The sequence below is a fragment of the Nanorana parkeri genome, unplaced genomic scaffold, assembly GCF_000935625.1.
Source record: "Nanorana parkeri isolate BGI_ZX_2015 unplaced genomic scaffold, ASM93562v1 scaffold109, whole genome shotgun sequence".
NCBI lineage: Eukaryota > Metazoa > Chordata > Amphibia > Anura > Dicroglossidae > Nanorana > Nanorana parkeri.
The window spans coordinates 198,759-221,667 of NW_017306377.1; the positions used below are offsets into that span (position 1 = coordinate 198,759).

The window sequence follows — 22,909 nt, forward strand, 5'->3', positions numbered from 1 at the left end:
CTGTTGCCTGGCTGTTAAGCTGAGTCAGTATTTCCTTAGTCACCGACCTGGGAAAAGCATCCTGATTTGCAAATAAAAAAATAAACCAAAAAATACAAAGTACATCTCTGCAATACATCCACATTCCCCATGCTTTGTCTCTTTAAGAATGCTGCAAGTACAGAAAAATACTTGGTGATCTTGTCAGAATTCCAGTGAGCTCCTAACTTCCTGTAGTGAGCTGACAACTCTGCCTCTTCTGTACTGAATTCTTAAGAAAGGTTGTCAACTCTGCCTGGGTTCTTCCCTGCTGGACTACAGCACCCTTCCTATCTCTGCCCTCTCTATCCCACTGCACATCCATACATTGATTATTAAAAATTATGATTACAAATTATTTTGCTGCCTTGACTCCCATGGGTCGGTCTACGCAACTGGGCTGATTTACAAAAAGAGCTGAAAATCGTCTCCCAGTAAATTGTGTGACTATTCGCCTCAATTATCCAATCATGTGAACAGCAAATTCCAGTTTACTTATTTTATCTGCACTGATAAGGTATTCAAAATGTACTGGAAATGGCTCTTCACACCACTGGATAATTAAAATGAAGATTCACACAATTTATTAAGTGAATATTTTCAAATTCTTTAGTAAATCAGCTTTGCTCTAAGGCAGGGGTGTTGCTAGACCATGGCACATTTCTCAGGTCTTCTACTGAGCACCTCGGGTTCCTTTGAGATATGAGATGATACATTTTGCGCATAATCCAGTTTTGGAACATTGTGTAACTTATCTATTTTTTTTTTTATTCTATTAATATTTCCTTTTTTCTAAACAATGATACTACTTTTGATTTTGATTTCAATCATGTAATTATAATGTGACATTACATTTTTTTAGGCCAGTTTACTTAAAAAGATTATATTAGTCCAAAGTTGACCATACACAATACATTCTAATCATACAATCTGCTTTACATCTACCATCAACTATGTAGTACAAGGACCACCCTCATGTGATAGAATGTTAATGGATTGCTTAGGTTTGTCCACTTATTACATATTTGTGATAAATCTAAAGGAGATTGTACTGAGATTGTACCTATTGTATAGTTTATGGCCACCTTTAGACTAGATCCAGACCAGTCATGATATTGTACCAGTCCCTCAACATACAGTATATGCCCAGAGGTGCCAGGTGTCTATTAGGACCCTAGAAACACCCTTGCTGTAAGGACAGGGCTCTCAGCAGATGTTGATCAGGGGGACATGCAGAAGAAAATGAGCTTGCAGTAGCTGCCTCTGTATGAAGTTTACAAGCCTGTTGATAACATCACAGGGAATAAAGTACGCTGAATCTTGCTACAAGGAGCAAGGTAAATAATAAAGTAATGCTGGAATATGCTCTAGTCTAGAGGGAGTGGGGGAAGTTTGGGTCACGAAGCCAGGCCCATAAGGACATGATCTGACAAGTATGGTGTACAGGAACTCAGATGATCTGACCGCAACCCTACTGAACACTTTTAGGATGAATTGGAATGCTATATAATATACTTTCCAAAGTCAGAATCTTGTTAACCGTGGTGTTTCATATGGGAATGTTGCACTGTTTTAACTTTAGTTTCCATCTCAATGCAGTGGCTGGAGTCCAGGGAAATGTTTGGATTTGGTCACTATATTGTGGAAAAGTGGAGGGAGGAATGTATAAGATATGTTTCTACTCTATAGCAGCTGCTCTGTAATTATGATTTCATTGGCTTTATCTGCAGAATGCTTACACTGCTGTATTATGAGTCCCGAGAACACCAACGTATAATAACACAGCGGTGACTTGTTATTAAAGCTATTCAATGTGGGTAGCGCACAGTTAAAATGATGTGTACGGCTCTGAAAAGGACATAATGAGGAGCATTACAATCACATAAAAATACTATGTACAAGTTAAATCCTATTTCCTTTGTAGTGTTTAAATACTCTAGTGAGGCTGTTCCCAGGCAGGCAAAAGACTCCCAAACTGATGGTGGGACACACACACACACACACACACACACACATTGTAATGTCATCTTAACTGGTCAGAGAACCACAAATCATTATTTTTTCAGAAAGATTACATTTGTCTATGTACTTGGACACTCTACTGAAATGTGACTAAAGTGCAACAATTCTGTATACAATTCTTCCAGTTCATTGTAGCAGCACCCCATTTGCCAGCTTGCTGGTCACCAACTTTGCTCATGTACCTATTGGCTTGTGGTCAGGGCCGGATTTACTCTCTCTGCTGCCCCAAGGCCAGGTTCCCCAATTTACTTTTTGACCTGCAGGCAGCATACAAGTGATCTCGGCGACATCGCCGAGATTACGTGTACAAAATGAGCAGCGATTTCCCTGCTTTACATTTATCCCTGCTTGCCCGAAGCAGGGCTAAATGTAGAAAAAAACACCCACCTGGCGCATGGAACTGCATGTCCCAGGCGTCGGGCGATAGGAATTCCACACCCTTGCTGCCCCTCTACTCCCTGCTGCCCCGAGGCCGGGCCTTGGCGGCCTTGTGGTGCCACTCATTATAGTAATGGGCCAAGAGTAGAGCATGTGAAGAGTGCCAGAGTCAGCAACCTGGAAACTCATGGCTCTTTGCATTACTTGGCACCCCAAAGTTTTGGGGGAGCCCCAGGAACTTTACAGAAAATGTAAACTGACATTGGGCTTCAATATCTAGCATCTGCCAAAAATGGAAATATCAATTCTTGATGGACTAAAACCAATTGAATTGAATGTCATGTAACTATATACAGACATTACTTCTGGTTGTCCAATGTTTCACTAGAATGATCCTAGATAAGCAGCAGCATCTGTGAAACCCTTGCTGGTTTCCTGCCTTGTACTGCTGTAAACATTCTGCTGGTTCAGCTAAGATCATGTGACCACATGGACCTTTAAACACAAACTGATGTTTTCCCATCAGGAAAACGCATATGAATGCTTGGAAATTTTTCCAGCTACATCTACATACATTATCAGTTGTTTTTATAGATGGTCATTTTATGTAATTCTAAAGCCCAACTTTTTTTATTATTTAGAATAAGAAAGTTAATTTATTATTATTTATTTCAGGTATTTTATAGAGCAATGACAATTTAGGCACCACTTTACATACTGCACAGGAATATTAGGCCCCCTGCCCTCAAGGAGCTTACAATCTATGGTCCCTTTCTCACATGCATACATATAAACACACACACACACATACTAGGACCAATTTAGACAGAAGCCAAATATCCTACCAGCATGTATTTGAAGTGTGGGAAGAAACTGGAGTACCCGGACGAAACCCATGCAAGCACAGGGAAAACATGCAAGCTCCATGCAGTTAGAGGTTTTCACCAGCAGGACACTATCAGGTTTAGTTATGCTCCATGTGTCCTGTTGGGGAAATTTCTTTTCACTTCATGTCCTGGAGATACAACAACACTTGAGAGGAAATCCCTTCAAATTGAAATCCCCTCTTAGACAGTTGTCACCAGACACTGGAGCATTTCCCCTCACCTGTTCTGGTGACAACTGCATAATTTCGGATCTGCCATCAATTTTTATCCAGGTGACAGTGATCTTCAGGATACAGACCGTAATAAAAACCTAACAAAGATGCTGACCCTTCCACTCTATATTTCTATACATATATAAAGACGTTTTGTATTTAGATATGTCTTAAATTTCTGTTAATCTGTTGATGAGCTTGAATGTGTAGACGCAACTTATTTTTATGGTCCGGGTAAATAGTTACAGGCACTTGCATAACACTGGCACTCCAAATAACCTCTATAGAGCAGCTAATGACTCATACCTCCATCTGTAATGAAGATAAACACCTACTGACGGTAACTGGTGTTCGTTCCATCAGCAGCCTGAATTGTGCGATAAACAGTTTAAATTGAGAGCAGATGGCTATAAAAACTGCTGCTAATTCACTATATTTTCACCGCCTGCCTCTTGGTTTTGCAGTAAACCTGAAAAGTTCCTTGCACCCCCTCCCCAATATCAGTCTCTTTTTACTACAGAAGCTTTGCCAGTCCTTCCTGTTTTCATTCTTATTTCTCAACATGTCCAGGTGAATTAAAATACAGTTTGGAGAAGTGTCCACACATAGGTTTGGCTATATAATGCATTTTATGGAAAATGCTGCAGGCACTTTACATAGGAATGTATAACAGTACCTAACCATATAGGGAAGAGGTAAGGGTAAATAATTCATTAAAATAATTATTATTTATAGCCTAATGTTGTATAAAGTACTGTTGCAGCAATGTAGAATGGCACCCTCTATAGAGGACTACAAATCTCAGCAGTACTTTATACAGAAATGCTATTGTTATATAAAGTATTGCTGGGATGTGTAGTCCTCTATAGCCTGTGCCATTCTGCATTGCTGTAAATATTAGGGCTGCACCGATATATCGGCCGCCAAAAGATATTGGCCGGAAATGGCACCTTTGGCTAAATGCCGAAAGTGCCATTTTTCTGCTGATACAGCGGCGCATCCGTGCTTTCTTTCCTCCCTGCTGGGCGCGGCTCTGTGTCACAGCGGGGAGGAGAGAAAGTGACAGCCGGCCGAGCGCTGCGGGAGGAGAGTGCTGTGTTTGTGGGGGACGCGTCCCGGATCGCCTAGGTCTGCACCAGCCCTCAAGGACTTAACTGACAAAAACTTCCCTTCTCTGACACAGAGCAGTGTATTCTGATTTCTGCTCCCACTTACTATGTTATATTACACTGGCATTTTCCTATTGTGCATGCTCATTACACTGTCACTCTAAGGCTTCTCTGTTCGACCTTCTTCTTCTATTCTGTTATTTTCATGTCAGCCTTTGTTTCAGTAGCACTGTCTAATATGCTCATAAAATACCATACTGAGATCTATTTATTTTACTCTGATGTTCAATCCTATTTCTTTTATAGCCTGCAGACACTCTTCTGTCTAGTTAAATGCTTTCAGTGTCAGATCGGATCCCATTATGGGAGATTATTTTGAACTGTTATCTGCATTTCTGTTTTGCATATCCATTCATGCAGACATGCACTGAGATTCAGCGTGCCAAATCTCTGCCCACAGGGAAGGAAAGACACATACAGCCCTTATTCTTCATGAAGAACAAATGATACCATTTAGGATGACTACATGGCCCAGGAATGAATGGGTCCACCCAGCAGTTTTTAGCCAAACACCTGACATTCAAATGTCAAAGTAGTTAGAAGCCATGGTGGATGGACTTTTTTCAGCCTGACACTTCATCCTTGGCTAAGCAGGAAATAAAATAGGGGAGAAAAAACCTGGACATACATTCAAACATTCTCAGATGAGAAAGAGGGACACCTACCAGCACAATGTATTTAAAAGAGAACTATAGGGTAAGTGTTTTTCCCCATAGTTCTCTTTAGGGTCATGGGAGGACATACACTAACCTTCTCCCGTTACCCAAAGCTCAGTATATTGCGGGCTATAGCCCGCGATATACTGAGAGAGCGGAGTCTGGACGGATCCCGACAATACTGTCAAGATCCACCCAGCTGTGAGTGACAGCTGGCTCTGCCTATCTAGAAGCTGGCTCTGCCTATCTATGCCCGCCCCCTCCCCATCCATTCCTCCACTCAGCGCTGGAGGATTGGAGAGGGGAGGGGGGGATTCCCTGTGGGGAGCTGTGACTGACAGTCACCACTCTCTGCAGGGAGACGACTGGGAAGTGAGCGGATTGGCTGCATGTTTCTGCTCACTTCCCGATTGATAGAGCCGGCCTGTGACAGCTTCTGTCTCACAGGTGGGCCGTAACTATGAGGATTGGTGGAAATCACTCACCTCATAGATCTCCTTTAAGCAATGGACAATTGGACATGCTCAGTTATGTGAGCCAATAAAAATGTATACACCATAAATTATTGGCTATGCCCAGAATTGTTGTTTTCCACTTTTACTTTTCCTTTATGCTGGCTTTTCAAAATAGCAAATAAGATAGTTAAGATAAAGACTAATAATCATTAATTAATAACCTTTTTGATAGTTAAATAGAACATTTTCTTGGATATCTGTACATCAGACCAAAAAGGGGGACAACTGGGAGGAAAGAGGGACAGAGGGATATGATTCCAAAAGAGAGTTGAAAGGTGTGACTACTGATAAAAGCACTAGCTATCTAAAATGAATAAAATTCTAAATCTGTAATAAAGATTTAAGTAACAGGGGGTCCAAGCTATTTTTTTTTTTTTAACAGGGGCCCTCTGCAGCTTGGGTCTGCAATTGCAGCATCTAATAAAACTCCCATATGCGTGAGGCAGAAGGGAATATCCATTTACTAATTCCGAGTGTATTATGTCACATTGCCTTAAGAAATATGCAGTCAAAATACAACGCACATCTCTGAACTGAACCTACTGTTTTCTTGCTGAAAAGCTGCATCATCAACACTTTGCATCTACCCTGAAAGAGAAATCTATAGTGATTGACAAAAGCGATTGTGCTGAATTAGCTAAAAATAAAATGATTACATATGTTTTCGCTATAGCTGCAGGCACTATAGCATCATAAACCTAACATATATGTGAGTATGGGGACACCAAGCTAACAAATGAAAGCGTTATATCAGCACAAACAGGCCTGTGCTTGCATTGATATAATGCTGAACTTTTTTTTTCGTACTAGTTTATACAGAAAAAATTCCAACTTTTTAATTTTCAGCGCTTAGAGCTTTGTTGTAAAAGGAATCATCTTCCCAAAATTGAAATTAAAATTGTGGGTAGATGGAAGCAGGTTCAGTGACACATGTTTATTTTATGTCCCCTTGCTCAGACACTGTCTGTTAACAAGAGATTTCAGTCTCCCTGTTGGATTTTATATTTCTCGTGGTGGCAACACACAAACTACGTATCCCACCTCTGCGCAAACTCTGCCATGAAACTGGCTATGCACGCCTTACCACTCTTCGCAGTACACCGATCATTATAATTAGGGATGCACCGATACCAAGTACAGTACTCGGTACAAGTACATGTGACGATACTTTGAGCTCCAAGACTAGACTAGAGAAAAAAGCAAAAGTTAGAGGCAGCTGTCATTTGTAAGGAGCACACGGACCTCCTGGGATTTGTACATCTCTGTTTTAATGTATGATTTTGTTTTTATAAACATACATAAAGTGATGCACCGATACCAGTTTTGCGAGTACAATACTGATACATTTTTGTATGTATAGTGGGCAAAGGGAAGTAGGTTTCTCTAAAACAATACAGACTCATGATTTCAGGACAGTGGTGGAGCGCCAGAGCCAGGTCCCAGCTGCAACCCCTGCAACCCTGGTAGTTGTCATGAAAATGCCAAGTATCAGCATTGGTACTCGAAAAGTATCGGTGCATCCCTAATTACAATGATGTGACATACATATTAAACTAATATGCATATTATTTATTTATTTTGAATATAAGAAGAGCATAAAACACAATGGTAGTAACATACAAAAATAAAGATTATTCAAAACCAAAATGCTAGGGGACAGCCCCAGGAAGTTATCAAAGGCTGAGCATGCCTGTGCAAATCAGGAACAGTTGGCAAGTATGTATGTAATGTGTACTCATTTCCAGATGCAGAAATAGCTCAATTTCCAAATGTCTTTTGATGTCTATGAGTAAAAACCTCCCCCTTTTAAATTATATTCTAGTTCTTATATTAATAACACCTTCTCCCACAGATCCTTAGAGGTGCACTGGACTGAATGTTTGTATAGAACAGAACCTTCTACTTCACTTCTGTGTACCATTCTAGCTTCCCTATACATCCATCCAACCATCAGAGGAAGTAGTGCTATAGTGTCCACACTGATGACCTATAGGAAGTATCACTAGAAAACCTATAACTGTAATGCTAAGTGTACAAAGATCTGGCAGACTGCAACTGTACAGTCTTCATAGAGTTTATCATATTTACAACACAAATACTCTTGTTCTGTAATCAGAAATGCAAATGGGGCTAGGCAAAAAAAAACCAGGAAGAACAGATGGACCACTGTAATTCTATAACTGTAAGGCCACCAACCTTGCCAAAATTGCCAGATGGCCACTGTAGGATTATTTACAGAGCGCTACTGGACTCTGTATACAGCAAGCCTTTCACAACAAAAAGAAAACATGTGAAAATTAGCCCAAAGCTCCACCTGCTGGCTGAATAGGATAATACAAATGATTACTATACACAATTTACAGGGAAAAAAGAAAGAAAATATGCGCAAACCAGTGCACATTCCCTTTCAATAAAGTTGAGTAGTCCTACTTTGATGCCAAGCACCAGGGGTGGCCTAATATAGGTGGGAATAGGGGAGGGGGGCTAAGCATAAAATGTTTGTCCTTTACTGGACAGTGTTTGGAGCATTACAGACACAGAGGGATAGTGAGTTTGGATCAGATTTAAAAATATATAAAACATCTAGTCTCCATGCTTGTAGCATCCAAATACTTTGTGTAGTGTGCACTTTCTCATATGTCAGTACTTAGCACTTAGTATGGAGATATGTTGCTGAAATCATGGCATTCATCCTAAGTCTTGAATTCTATGTTTCTCCTAAATGTTCCCATGTAGACTTGTGAATGTGGAAATGGCTGGGGAAAGCAGCCCTGTGTAATGTCACCTCCGGAAAAGCAGATGGAAATTTACATTAAGAAAGTCTGGGAGGAAGAGCTGGCTCATGTGTAGGACTGCTGACTCAGAGCTCATTAGTCTTCAGCATGGTTGCTTTGTGAAGATAATAGAAGTTTAGGAGATTTCTCTCTCTTCTAGAAGATTGTCATATAAAATGTGTTTGGTTTGCAGAGCCTCTTTCCATTTTTCTTGATCAGATCTACTCAACCTCAGGTATGGCTGGAGCTTATTTGCTTTAAACCTGCCACAAACTTTTTATATTTCTTCTAGACTTAAGTAAGGAGAAATTTCCATCAGAGTTTGCCTCACCTCCACAGATGTTGCCCCTCGAAAATCCTCCATAATGTTAAAAAAAATAATTCTACAGCTGTAGATGGATGGAGGTGAGATATCAACTTCATCAAGATCTCAATCATAAAGTGACAGGAGGAACTTGAGTGACCTGCACAGAGCTCTGACCTCAACCTTACTCAGGGCCGGATTCCCCACAAGGCCAACCAAGGCCCGGCCTTGGGGCAGCAAGGGTGTGGAATTCCTATCTCCTGATGCCCGGGACATGCAGTTCCAGGCGCCAGGCGGGTAGTTGTTTTCTACATTTAGCCCTCCTTTGGGGAAGTAGGGCTACATGTGCAGCGGGGAAGCCGTCTCTTGTTTTGTACAAGTGATCTCGCTGAGATCACTTGTATGCAGCCTGCAGGTCTGCCATTCTCCATGGAGGGGGTTGTGGGGGGCGGCCAGGGAGGCGCATTGAGAAACCCTGGCCTTGGGGGAGCAGAGAGAGTAAATCCAGCCATGACCCTACTGAACACCTTTGGAATGAATTCAAATACAGATTGTGAGCCAGGTCTTCTCATCCAACATCAGTACCCAACCTCAGAAATGCTCTTTTGGCCGAATGTGCACAAATTCCTACAGCCTGCAAAAACTTGAGGAAAGCCATTTGAGAAGAGTGGAGGATCCTATACCCCCAAAGTGTGTGTGTGGGGGGAGGGGAGAGGGGCACCAGCAGCCATGGTTTTGGAATGGGGTTTCCAAAAAGGTCATATAGGTGCGATGATCAGGTGTCTGCCAACTTTTGCTCATATCGTGTATCTGTTTTGGTGGACAGGTTCTCTGACTTTTAGACTCACATCTCCTCTAGGATCTCTCAGTAAAGAGCAGGTTGAGGGTTTCAGAAAGCGCATGGACTAGAACTGCAAGATCTGGTATAGTGGGCAAAGGGAACTAGGTTTTAGATACATTAGCTGGTCACCACTATCATAAAGTGCCTCTTTGTGGATTTTCCATTTCAGTCCACAAATTATATTGTACAGTAAGTATTGTTACTGATAGGCAGGAGCTTCCAAAATGAGGCAGAATGGGAATTCCCATGAAAAGACAGAAAGGTTGCCTCTGATAATTAAAATTGGTTTAGTCCAAGATTAGTTTCATACTAAGCATAGCGATAATTACAGAAACCAAATAACATGTGCAGCATTGCCAGCTTGCTGTGCCCTACTTTAGTTGGCCATTGGGCTGCCTATCTGATAGACCTGATAGGCTGTCCAACCGAAGAAGTACACATGACAGGCTGACAACTCTACATCTTATTGTGTCAGGGGCTTAGTGCTGTAAACCTGCAACAAAAGGTGCTTTTGCTGGCAAGATCACCAGGTAAGAAAATTTGCAACAGATTCACACAAACAAAATTGCCGAACAAAACTGTAGAAAGTGAGACATGATGCCAAACATACTGAAAAAAGAGATTTGGGGTTTATTCACACTTTAAACATAAAAAGATCTATCCATGGATGTTACATGAAACGTATATAACAACTTATATGGCTTTTAAGTTATCTTTAGTGGCCCTTTACCACATTTTCACTTTGTGGAAACAAAAAGAGTGTACATAAAAATAATAGCTGATGTTTCATCCTGGCTTTGGTATGGAATTGTCTTCCCTTACACAAACAGTACCAACTTTTGAAAGGTGGCTTTGACTGCCAAATACTGATGCCTATGCAAGCACATTATAGAACCAGAAGAAAAATAATATTAGCTGGTCCAGGAAAGACGTGGCTCTCAACACCAGCCACAGCAACAAAAACTGCACAGCCAATGACGACAATGATAAAAATAGCTTTAGTTTAGCAAAGCATTTTTGTCAAGTGATATCTAAATTGTGCTAAGAAAATGTTTTCATGAGCTTTTCAATCTAACTTGGAAATCAGCTGCAATTCACACTTACATAGATAGATCAAAATCAGAATTTAATGTAAATCTGGTCTTGGCCAGTAAAGTCAACATCTGGTTTAAACACAATCAACTTTTATACATAGTTAAATACTTAAATTCAAGCATTATCTGACTATGAAACTGTAGGAGGACCATAGATACAGCTGTATCTAAAGAATGCAGCTGTGTTTATGAAGGCTGGGAGTCATTAGGAGAACAGTCTATAGACACATGGTCATGCTTACATAATAGCAACAATGTAACAAATGTAATATTCCAAAGTGGGCACATCAGATACCTTACAAATCTCTACAAAGCAAGAAAAAAGTCATGAAAACTGTTGCTAAGATGAATTCCCTACTCTACATTAGCTTTTAACACTGGGAGCTAGGCACTAGTGGTTTGTTGTGCAGAGCCCCTCAGCACAAACAGCAATGCTCTATGCTAAAGCACCCCCTCACACTAAACCTCCCTGTTACCCCTGCACTAACAATTCCTGTTACCCCTGCACTAACAATTCCTGTTACCTCTGCACTAACCATTCCTGTTACCCCTGCACTAAACCTCCCTGTTAACCCCTGCACTAAACCTCCCTGTTATCCCCTGCGCTAACAATTCCTGTTACCCCATGCACTAACCATTCCTGTTAAACCTAGCACTAACTTCAGCTGAAATCCAAGCTCTGACATTCACCCTCCCTGTAACCCATCTAACCTTAACACTAATCATCATACTAACCTGTAATTCTAACATTAACCCTCCCTATAACCCTTTAACTAAGCCTGCCTGTAACCCTTTATCTAATCTTCCCTGTAACCCTTTAACTAACCCTCCCTGTAACCCTAACACTAACCTTTCCTGTAATCCTAACAGTAACCCTAACCTTCTCTGTAACCCTAGCACTAACCCTCCCTGTAGCCCTTACCCTCCATGTAACCCTTACTGCAACCCTATCCATAACCTTCCCTGTAACCCTAGCACTAACCTTCCCTGTAGCCCTAACCCTCCATGTAACCCTTACTGCAACCCTATCCATAACCCTCCATGTAACCCTAACCATCCCTGTAACCCTAACAATAACCCTCCCTGTAACCCTAACACTAATCCTACTTATAACCCTCACACTATCCATCTCTAGTGGGAACCCATTGCTTGCATACTGGCATTCACCTGCATCATCTGCACTAAAGATTCTGGAGCCATAATCTACTACTTTGCTTAGCCTGCAAGAACCCACGTGATGTGATTGTTGTTCAATCCAGCCAGATCATGCAAGGAAATTATTTGCATTGTTTGGATATTTACTTGGGTACAATACCACACGGAGATCCATAATAAACACTACTGTTTTTTATATTTTCCAACCCAGCTTAGTAAATAGCCATGATGGAACTCTACTGACCTGAGCTACAGGTAAGTAGTTGGTACAAACTGCTTCAGGATTATCCATGGAAATTACTTCCATGGTTTGGATATTTACCTGGGTACCAGACCCCGTGGAGATCCATATTAAACACCATTGCTCCTTGTATTTTTCAACCCAACTTAGTAAACAGTCCTAACAGAACTCTAATGACCTGAGCTACAGGTAAGTAGTTAGAATACACTGCTTAAGGAACCTCCATGATAATTGTATGGGTTGGATATTGCCTTGTGTACCAGACTTCATGCAGATCCATAATGAACACTATTGCTCTTTGTATTTTTTAACCCAACTTAGTAAACAGCCCTAAAGGAACTCTAATCATCTGAGCTACAAATACGTACATGTAGTACACTGCTTAAGACACTTCCATGGTAATTATTTTTATGGTTTGGATATTTACCTGATACCCATGTAGACCTACAATGAACACTATTGCTCTTTGAATTCTTATTAAATAGCCTTTGTGGAACTCTAGTATGCTGAGCTTCAAAAAAGTAGTTGGGACATGTTGCTTCAAAAGAGTGCCTGCTAAAGTTATTGGTAATATCTGAGCAACTATATCCAGGGTTACCTGCAAACTATTCATGGTTTGGGTATTATCCTGGGTAGCAAACCCCATGCAGCTCTGTAATGAACACTATTGCTCTTTGCACTGTTTTGTTCAATAAGATTATTATAATCAAGGTAATAGAAGAATTTCTTACTGTGCAGAATAACCAATTGGCAGAGAAGAAGCTTCTGCATCATCGCCATATCTTCAGCTTGGCTACAGTTCAGGAACTTGGATCACCTGTGCGTCAGTCTGTCCGTCCTGTGCTCCTATTATTGTGAGTTTAGCGTCTAGGTGACATCACTCCTCAGTGGATACAAAGGCACAACTCAAACATCTGCATATAAACAGTCTTTAGTCTTTCTCTCTCACTAATAACTTTCAGCTCCCCACGTCTTTCTTTAGCTCTGACCTATCCTATTCCAGCTGTGCAGCCTGATCCAGCCTCTCTTTGTGGATTGCACTCATAGACCCAACTGTGCACTCAGAACCCTCCTCTCCTCCCCACCCCTCTCTCTCTCTTGCTTCTAGCATGGAATTCATTTTCTGGAAGTCTGTACAAGACCCAGCTGTAGGAGGCTGTTCCTGACAAAGGTCCAGCCCCAGAAACTTGTTTTTGATCTTTACTTTTTTATTAGTTTGTTAGCATTTAACTTTTTCCATCGAATGCTGCAGCAACCGAGGGCTCAAAGAAAATTTGCAGCCCTTCTCGGATTAAACGAGTCAGTTTTTTTTTGTAGGAATTAAAGATCAGCTATATACAAATAATAACATGGTTCAGAGACTCAACTTAAAGACAAACTGTCTAGAATCATTAATGCATCATTACATGTATTAAATGCAATGCTTGCATCAGGGCTGAGGGATGTTAAGAGGAGTACTGAGACAGGGAGTTGTGACGATTCAGGAAGCTTGCTTTGTTTAGAAAAGCACAGAGACCTAGTGATGGCATCACTGGGTCTAAAATAAGGTATGTGATGAAAAAGGAAAGTTTTTGTCTAAAAAATGTCATTAGCATGTTGGTGAAGAGTGGGATGCAGGAACTAGGGAAGTCTAAATGTAGGTGGATTAAAGCAGTGGTTCTCAATCTGTATAACCTCAGGACCCACATTTGTCCTTGGTGATTAAGTTGCGACCCAAGTTACACCCCACTGGAATGCACAGCGGTACCGCATATTCCGGTGCAAGCAATCAAACTGTTGGCGGGAGGTGTTTTTCAAATTAATGGCAACGCAATGCACCTCCCGCACCAGAATCAACAGTAGGTGTGATTGCGGGGTAGTTTGCAATTAAAACATTGACAGACACACACAACCACAGACACAACCTCCCACACTCACGGACATTCTCACACACATACACACTCCGAAAAAAATAGAGGGGTCCAGTGTGGGCTGTTGTGCTGTGACGGTGCTCCATCCATACGTGCACTCCCTGTAGAGGTGGCGGGAGCCAGAATGTGACGTCACTCAGGTCACGCGAGGGAGCTGTAAGCAATGCATGGAGCTCCTTCGCGGGTATACCCCCAGCCCTCCCCACCTCAAACTGACACTCGGCACCAGGCAACATATTTTGAATGGTTGCTCGGCACAAGAACTGACTGTCCTGCGGTCACCTAGTGCAGTGGAAGGCATGCAGCGAGCCACTGAACATGGGGTTGCGACCCACTTTTGGGTCACAACCCACATGTTGAGAACCATGGGTTTAAAGTGACACGAAACTCAGGAGTTAAACATTAAAATTGCATTCAAGTACCTTAACAAAAATGTATCTTATTTGTGTATCACTGAGGGCCGGTGCACACCTAGGCGATTTATCGTGCAGTATGAGTTGCGCAATGTCGTGCAAAACACAGATTCGCATTGAAGTCAATGGAGGCTGCTTACACCTTTGCGGTTTGTTGCGCGAGCGAAATCGCCTGTCGCGCAAAAAGGTGCAGGAGCTATTTTCGGGTGGTTGTCGCTCGGTTTGGGTTCCATAGACATCTCTATGCATTGAAAATCGTGCGACAACTGTGCGGTTTACAATGAACAGTCGCGCGATCAAAATTGTGCGACAACTGCACAAAAACAGCTCGGCATCTGAATCGCCTAGGTGTGAACCTAGACTCAGCTTTTCAAATCATCTCTGAATTGGTGCTGACACTGTCCTTCCTTCTGGAGGTGGCTACTTTTCTTCCCCCTGGTCCCTGTCTGTGTTGTAAAGTAGTCAAGGCTCCAAGCTCACTCCTGTGATGTACTACAATCTCAATACAAATGAGTAAACTAAACGTGACATTGTAGTCCATCACAGGAGTGATCTTGGAGTGGTGACTACTCTACAACACGCAGGGACCAAGGGGAACAAAAGAATCCCCCTCCAGAAGGAAGGACAGTGTCAGCACCAAATCAGAGATGATTGGAGGATCTACAGCCGAGTCATACACAAATAAGATACATTTTTGTTAATAGTTAAGGTACTTGAATGTATTTTTAAGATTTAACTCCGGAGTTTAGTGTCACTTTAAACTTCAGCTTTAAAGCTGGTGTAAGGACTTACCTTAAATGATGCCTCTTGATCCGATCATCTTCTTTCCTGTAGTTTTCAGGAGTTCCTCCAGCGCTGGTGACGGTCTGTGATCCAGCGCTGACTCCTGTCTCTTCCTGTCCCACGGAGTCTGTGCGGGTGCACGCTGCTGCATTGACTTACCTTGTGTCTCTCCTCTTCTCCCGGCCGAAACATCTGAACTGCGCATGCACCAGCCCCATGATCCTTTGCGGCCACCTGACACTCTTCAGATCTTCGGATGGGAGCGCGCAGCAGAGACACAGGTAAGTTTAAACCCCTTTGTTAACTTTTTTTTTATGTTTTTGCTTGCTAGCAGTAGATATATCCAAAAACACCGGAGGTTTTAATGATCCTTTAAGATGAGCAGTGCCAGCAATTGTAGATTGCTTCAAAATTCTAAGATCAAGCATCATAGCATTCTATCTTCCAATGGGGACACATGTTCAAGTGACAACTGTCCAAGAGGGGATTTTCCTCACATTGGAGAGATAGCCTTTCACTTCCTTTTGAGTCTACAAGACAGGAAGTGAAGGAAAATGTCCCTAGTGAGACACAGATGACACAAAAATAACATAGAAAACCTGACAGCTGTTTTAACTTCCTCCACTCTATCCAAAATGCAATGAAAAGTTTTGGCTTTAGATATTCTTTTAAGCTTGACCCAATTTGTCCTGAGAATCCCGTGCCAAATCCCTGCAGTCTCTGCACCAAAATTTTACAGCTTTACTTGCGTAGGTGGGTGATGTGTTGCACAATATCTGTATTTTTCTCCTTTTCCTATAAAAAGGTGCAGATTAAAGAACTCAAGAAAACTATTTTTCTAAAATTACAACCAGATACTCATGCAGACAACTGGTCTCCATGGATCTATCCCTGAAAGAATACAGTCTGCCAACTATTTTGCAAGAGGTGGCCCTAGACTTTTATCCTTAGGAGGGCTGTTTACTCACAGATTAATAAAAGCCAAAAAACAAAAATAGTTCTTCAAGTGGTCATAACACACACAGTTTATTTTTGTGTGCAGCAAGTACATCCATGTGTATGTGGCCCTCACGCTGAATAGTGGCTTCAACCCGGTGTGACCAGAACTTGATTCACATCTAAGGAGCCTATAGGCAGAGAATATCTAAATCTACAATGCAAATGAGTAAACTAAACATGAGATTGTAGTCCACCACAAGAACTAGCTTGGAGCGGTGACTACTTTACAACACACACAGGGACCATGGGGAACAGAAGTAGCCCCCCTCCAGAAGGAAGGACAGTGTCAGCACCAATTCAGAGATGATTGGAGGATCTACAGCTGTGTGATACACTAATAAGGTTCTGGTTTGTTAATAGTTAAGGTACTTGAATTAGTTTTTAAGATTTAAAGTACAATTAAAGGAGAACTATGGGGTTAAGTCTTTTCCAGGGTAACGGGAGGACACAAACTAGCGTCCTCCCGTCACCCTAGGCTCAGTATACTGCGAGCTACAGCTCGCGGTATACTGAGACGCCGCAGCTGAAGCAGATCCCGACAATTGTGCCGGGATCCGCCCAGCTGCGTGACTGACAGCTGGCTCTGCCTATCTAGAGGCAGAGCCAGCTGTACCCGCCCCCGTCCGTTCCGCCAGTCAGCGCTGGCGGATCGGAGTGGGGAGGGGGGAATCCAGCCCCCTCCCGGTAACTGTTCGCTCACCTCCCGATCTACTGAGCCGACCTGTGACAGTCTCATTGTCACAGGTCGGCTAGAACTATGAGGTGAGTGAAAAGCACTCACCTCATAGTTCTCCTTTAAACTCTCCTTTTTTTGCATATATCTACTGCTATACGCATATTACTGAAATTCTTATGTTTAATGTATTTTGAACTGTAGAGTGCGCTGTAGTGCAATGTTACTCTCTATGTGCATGCTTATCTATCATACACAGGAAGCTGCTTTTTCTATATATGTTTTCCTCAAAATGCTGTATTCAGATGTAATATTCTTCTAAGCAAGTAAAACGTAATTCAGCATTCCTCAAGATCTCAATGCTTCATCTAAACACATAACAAAACCAACACTATAATAAAAAAAGAAGAAATGGAGGGTTATGGACTGCGCTAGTCAAAGTCCTGATTTGATTTTCACTGAAATTTTGTAGGAGGATAATGAAATGAGTAGTTCATGCAAGGAGACCCGACAACATCTTGCAGGAATTTTGCATGGAGAAGTGGGCAGAATTTAATTTTTCAACGTCAGAGACTGGTGGGGCAGATATACAAAGCACCTGCAAGAAGTCATGTCTGTTAAAGGGGCAATAACCACTTCTGATGCCAAGGGTGTATTGACTTTTTCCACATTACCCCATTACATAGATTGATGTTTTTGTTGAATAAATGATTAAAAAGGGACATTTTTCATCAAGTAAATCACATTTATCTGTAGGCGCTGTTTGAATACAAATCTATTGTTTGCTTGGTAAAATATATTGAAAAAGCTAACAATTTTCACAGGGTGCTCCTAATTTTCACATGACTGTATGTGCATGAAGCTATTAGTTCTGTCCACTTGGTCCTGTCTCCAATCTCAGACTTTCTAACTTCTAAAATGTCCCAGGTATGATGAGAGGAAGGGGGGGTGAGTCATATGCTCTGGAAGTAGCAGATATTTTCTTCACTCCTGACAGCTAAAACAAGTGGTGGGAGGGTGAAAGAAACTGAGTTTATGTTGTGTAGGTGGCCATTAAAGGGAGCCTGTTGCTTTGCCCTATGGGAACAAAGCACATGTTTGCTCTAAGGTTTATCTCCAGATAAATATAAGAGACACAACTTAAAGAACTCTGGGAAAATAAAAAACGTACCCTTGCAGTGGGGCTACCCGGGCATTGTAAGGGTTAAGTGCTCATTTTGTCTAGGGGGCTCAAATATAGCAGATATACTCACCTGATCCTCGGTCCCAAGGAAGTCGGTACTCATCTCTCTGTCCCTCCACTCTGGCTATTGAATGTCACTTGGCATCCTCATGTCTAATGCAGGTCAATGGACCCACATAAGACATGATGATGTCAGTAGTCTTTACTGAAATCATCAGTTAACCCAGGAGAGAAGAGACTGCAGGGGCCAGTCCAGCAGCCCGGATGAAGCCAGGTGGGATCGAGGATCAGAGAAGCAAATCTGCTTTATTTTAGCCCCCTAGACAAAATGAGTACTTAACTCTTGCAGTGCAGGGGTAGCTCCAATGCAAGGGTAAGTTTTTTTATTTTCCCAGAGTTCTTCTTTATTGCAGCTCTGTATTCATTATTACATTCTTAAATCTTTTTTTTTTAAATGCAATCAGTCCCTGTACAGCAGGGCTCAGAGAGGGGGAGGGAAAAGCACCTCAGGGAGCCAATTAGGTGTGATGCAATGCACGAAACATGCTGACAGTAGAGGAGAGTTAACAGAAATATGAGGTCCCCAGTGTGCTGCTTCTCCATTCACTATCCATTCATAGGGTGTGATGTGGGGGAGACCTGTAAATTAAAGTAAACCTGCAGCAGAAAAAGATCTGTTCCCCTCATCGACAGGTACAAGACTGTGCTGTGTGTTAGAATTGTGTAAATCTCAGGACTGGATGGACAGAAATACAAATCCTATTTGCAGATGAAAGAGCATTTGTATATATAGAGTATATATATATATATATATCGTATGTGTATTTAGCTGTTTGTCTGGAGTTCAAGGTGAAAAAAGGTGGTTGCAATAGACATTGAAAGCAGAACTCCAAAAAAGATTATAGTTAATCCTTGCAGTGAGGCTTCTCCACACTGCAAAGGATAAGTGCTCATTCTTGTCTAGGTGCAAAAATAACAAAGTTACACTCACCCGATCCTCCGAGCCAGGTTGCTCTTAGACCGGTCCCTTGAGCCTCTGTCCCCCTCTGCTGCAGCAATCGTATGTCCATCAGCATCCTTACGTCCTATACACAGTGTATAGAATGTGATGACACAGGGACCTTAGACCACTACAGCAGAGGTGGAAGAGCAAGCCGGCTCTTAGGTTCGGGTGAGTATAGCTTTGTTATTTTTGAACCTAGATAAAAATTAGCAGTTATTATTGGGTCCCCCTCCCCCCCCCTCTCTCTCACTGCAAGGGTTAATCATAAATTCCCCGGAGTTCTGCTTTAAATTACTCACTTTTGTTCTCTGAATCCATTGGGACTTGTGGCGTAGGATGGCACAAAATCTATTATTGACTCATCTAAAGTGTTATATGAGAAAACATGGACTTAATCTTTAATTTCATGGTGACAAAGACCCTTGTAGACAATCCAGACAATGAGAGAGCTCTACCCTCTGACTGCGATTAGCACTGTACAGTCATTGTGTGTCACCGATATTCTAAAGCCAGCGTGAGTGAGTCAAATCCATCTGCTGATGTTCTGAGCCTGGACATGCAGGTAATAATAAACACGCGGAACCGGTGGACCTAAAATTGATTTCTCTTGTGGAGTCATGCAGATCCAGTATTGTCACCGATACATTCACAGCAGGAGGGCTATAAATCTATTTTATGTGCTGCGGCTTGAAAAAAAACAAAGCACCATCCTTTTCAGATGTCATATAAACCAGTCACAGCTTGTGCATTGCTTCAGGTCATAGAAGCAATGCACAAGCGAAGAGCAGAGGATTCTGGGTAGAGTCGTGCGATTAGCTCACCTGGGACACTGTAGACAGTTTACTGCTGTCTGCGTCTATGGAAAAAAAAGAAACACGTTCGAGTGGCTGGTTTTAATTAACAAATAAAATGGTGTTTTAATAAGATGCCATTGAGTTGTAAACCCCCCTGGGAAGTAGTCACAACGAGTGAGCCGGAGTAAAGAGAGGAATCTGAAAGGAATATGTTCGTTATTTATTAATATTATTGTTTTTTTCTCACACATGAAGAGTAGAACATATGAGCAGAGTTTATAGACGGAGACATTTTAATGCATATTTTACATCAAATAAGAATAGTGCCAGGACGTACATTGTATTCAAAACATAATGATAAATCATTCAAAGCAGAAAATTAAAGGGGACTTATACCCATAAATGTACAACTAAAGTTTTCGATATGAAAGTCTATACAAGTACCAAATCCAGTTATTATGTGATGCACAAGACTCATATAGAAAAAAGAAAACTCCCTTTACCTTTCCTCTCTGAGCCAAATCCTCCTTCATTTGTGTTTCACATGCTCTCCTTCCCAGACACTGCAGCTCACAGTGGGAGGGTTTCCGCAACAGAAGGGCCCTTTTCACACGGCCGCTCCGATTGGGTCCGTCTGTCAGTTTTTCAGGCGGATCCGATCGGAAGCCCAATGCAAGTCTATGGGCAGACGTGTGTAAATGTACGGGTGTCTGTTGACACCCGGTTACCACTGCCTCTGGCCGGACAGGACCAAGACAGTGGTCAGCACCAATTCAGAGATGATTTGAGAATCTACAGCCGAGTGATACACAAATAAGATATATATATATATTTTTTTATAGATTAAAATATTTGAATGCATTTTTAAGAATTAACTCCTGAGTTTAGTGTCACCTTAAGGTCAAATATAAAGTTTTCTTTTTTCTTTCTGTTTTTGGGATGGGGGTAGAGCTGCAGCTAACGATTATTTTCAAAATCGATTAGTTATCCGATTATTAAGTAGGGATGTTTGAACCTGTTAGAAATATATCAGGTGTTGGACTCTGATAGACATACTGTATCTGTTTTTAGCCTAACCATGTAACCATATGTAACTAATGCTGCCTTTCTGAATAACTCACAAAGAGTGCTGTTCTAACAGATTTGCTATTTCCTGACTTGGAGGAGATTCTTCTCTCAGGGTTATTGGAACTTGACAATGACAGAACACAGAAAGCCAAGTGGACTTCTTTTTTTTATCTCCAAGCAGAAATAAGCTACTATTCCCATAATGCATCGGGAGGGGAGTCATGCCTTCTTTCTGACCTGGATTTCAGCTGCTTTTCAGGGTGAAAATCTCTATTTATACCAGATGGAAAAAGAGAGAGAAGCAATTCTCAAAGGTCTAGCCAATAAAAACAGACAAACTGATTACAGAAAGAGTCAACAGAGGAATGAGCTAAAGAGAGGCGAAGGAAAACAGTTACAACCCTGGGAGGCAGAAAACATAACAAAACCCTTGCTGGAGTGAATATAGTCCGTGTGTGTAATATACTGTTAAATGGATAATATACCCTACACCCCCCACACCTCTTGCCTGCTATTTAATGCCTTGGCTGTTCTACTTAGCAATGCTGTGGGAGGTTTTCAATTTAGGCACAAATATTGTCCAGCATGTCAGAACTAAGGACGAAGTTCGGGTTTGCCGCTATCATTGGTTCGCTGTAAATCCTCTGGATTCACAAAGTTCATGAATCACAAACTTTGGTTGGCCAGTTTGCACCATAAATATGGAGCAACCTATAATGCAGTGCATAGCCTTTGTCCCTGGTTAGCTGAGTCACAATAACCAATACTTTAAAGGAATAGATAACAGAGCCCCCAATGTACAATAGGGTGGACTCACAGGGTTTCACCCACTCCTAATACTTCCAAACTATGGAGGACTTCAAGACCTTTCAATATCTTAGGGGGAAATACAACATCCCAGCTAGGGATTATATTCAAAAACCTCCATACCCTCTCCCTCCATGGGTGCCCTCAACCAATTCATATAGAAGTCCATGGTTAATCACTGTACCATATTCGTCAATAATGACTCCATCCCCTTCTCTCTCATATATAGACAAATAAGAATATGACCGTGCTGTCTTAAATTGTTTCAAAGAAATAGAATTAAGCAGAGCTGCATTCTGTAGAGTAGGCATAGGATCTCTAGCATATTTGCACATTATGACACACTTACCTCCTAGTGAGCCCTCTACCAGTGAAAACAGGCCTAGTCACTGCTCGGTCCACCATTTCTTCCAGATCCTAGGTTGCTCCTCTATGGCCACTGATAAAGAAAATCCTGAAAAATAACACAGGAGTTATCACATCCTGGTACCTGCCCCTATTCTCATTGTGCCTTGCAGTGTACATAGTAGATCCAACATTGCTAAGAGCATGGGAAAAAGTTTTTTTTGGGCAAAAGACACTTTGTATGTACCAAAAAGCTCTAACCCCGAGCAATTTGTTTCCGCAGGACTGTTATGCATTTTGTTGTTGCATATGGTTGCAAATGTATGGGATACCACAACGCAGTGCTGTGTTATTTGCATTACCCGTGTGCACCTTTCCATTGCTAGCTATAGATTGATTTGAGTGGCTGCCATTTTTGGCAGCTCAGGTAATTGAGAGCAAAGAACCACATATTGCTAAAGTGCCCTGACATGGCAATGTGGCTTCCCATGTATTTGCAAATATATGCAACTAAAACCTCTATTTTTCATTTTAGAAACACTTCATCATTTGTTTTGTTATGATGACTTGCTGGATTGAATGCTGAAAAATTGTTGTACTGTAAGCGCCCATAATACTGTTCCATTAATAAAAATGTATACCCTCAGCAGGAACAGCAGGAATGA

General features: G+C 41.7%; 1 protein-coding gene across 1 annotated transcript in view; it reads right to left on the minus strand.

Moving 5' to 3' along the window:
• The window catches only part of MXRA8 (matrix remodeling associated 8), a 37,061-nt gene extending 23,738 nt beyond the window's left edge, over positions 1–13,323 (minus strand). The window contains exon 1 of the mRNA XM_018553088.1: positions 12,998–13,323. Within this exon, the coding sequence (XP_018408590.1) occupies positions 12,998–13,046 (49 nt within the window). The 5' untranslated portion in view covers positions 13,047–13,323. The remainder of the gene's footprint in view (positions 1–12,997) is intronic.
• Between the last annotated feature and the right edge of the window lie 9,586 nt (positions 13,324–22,909).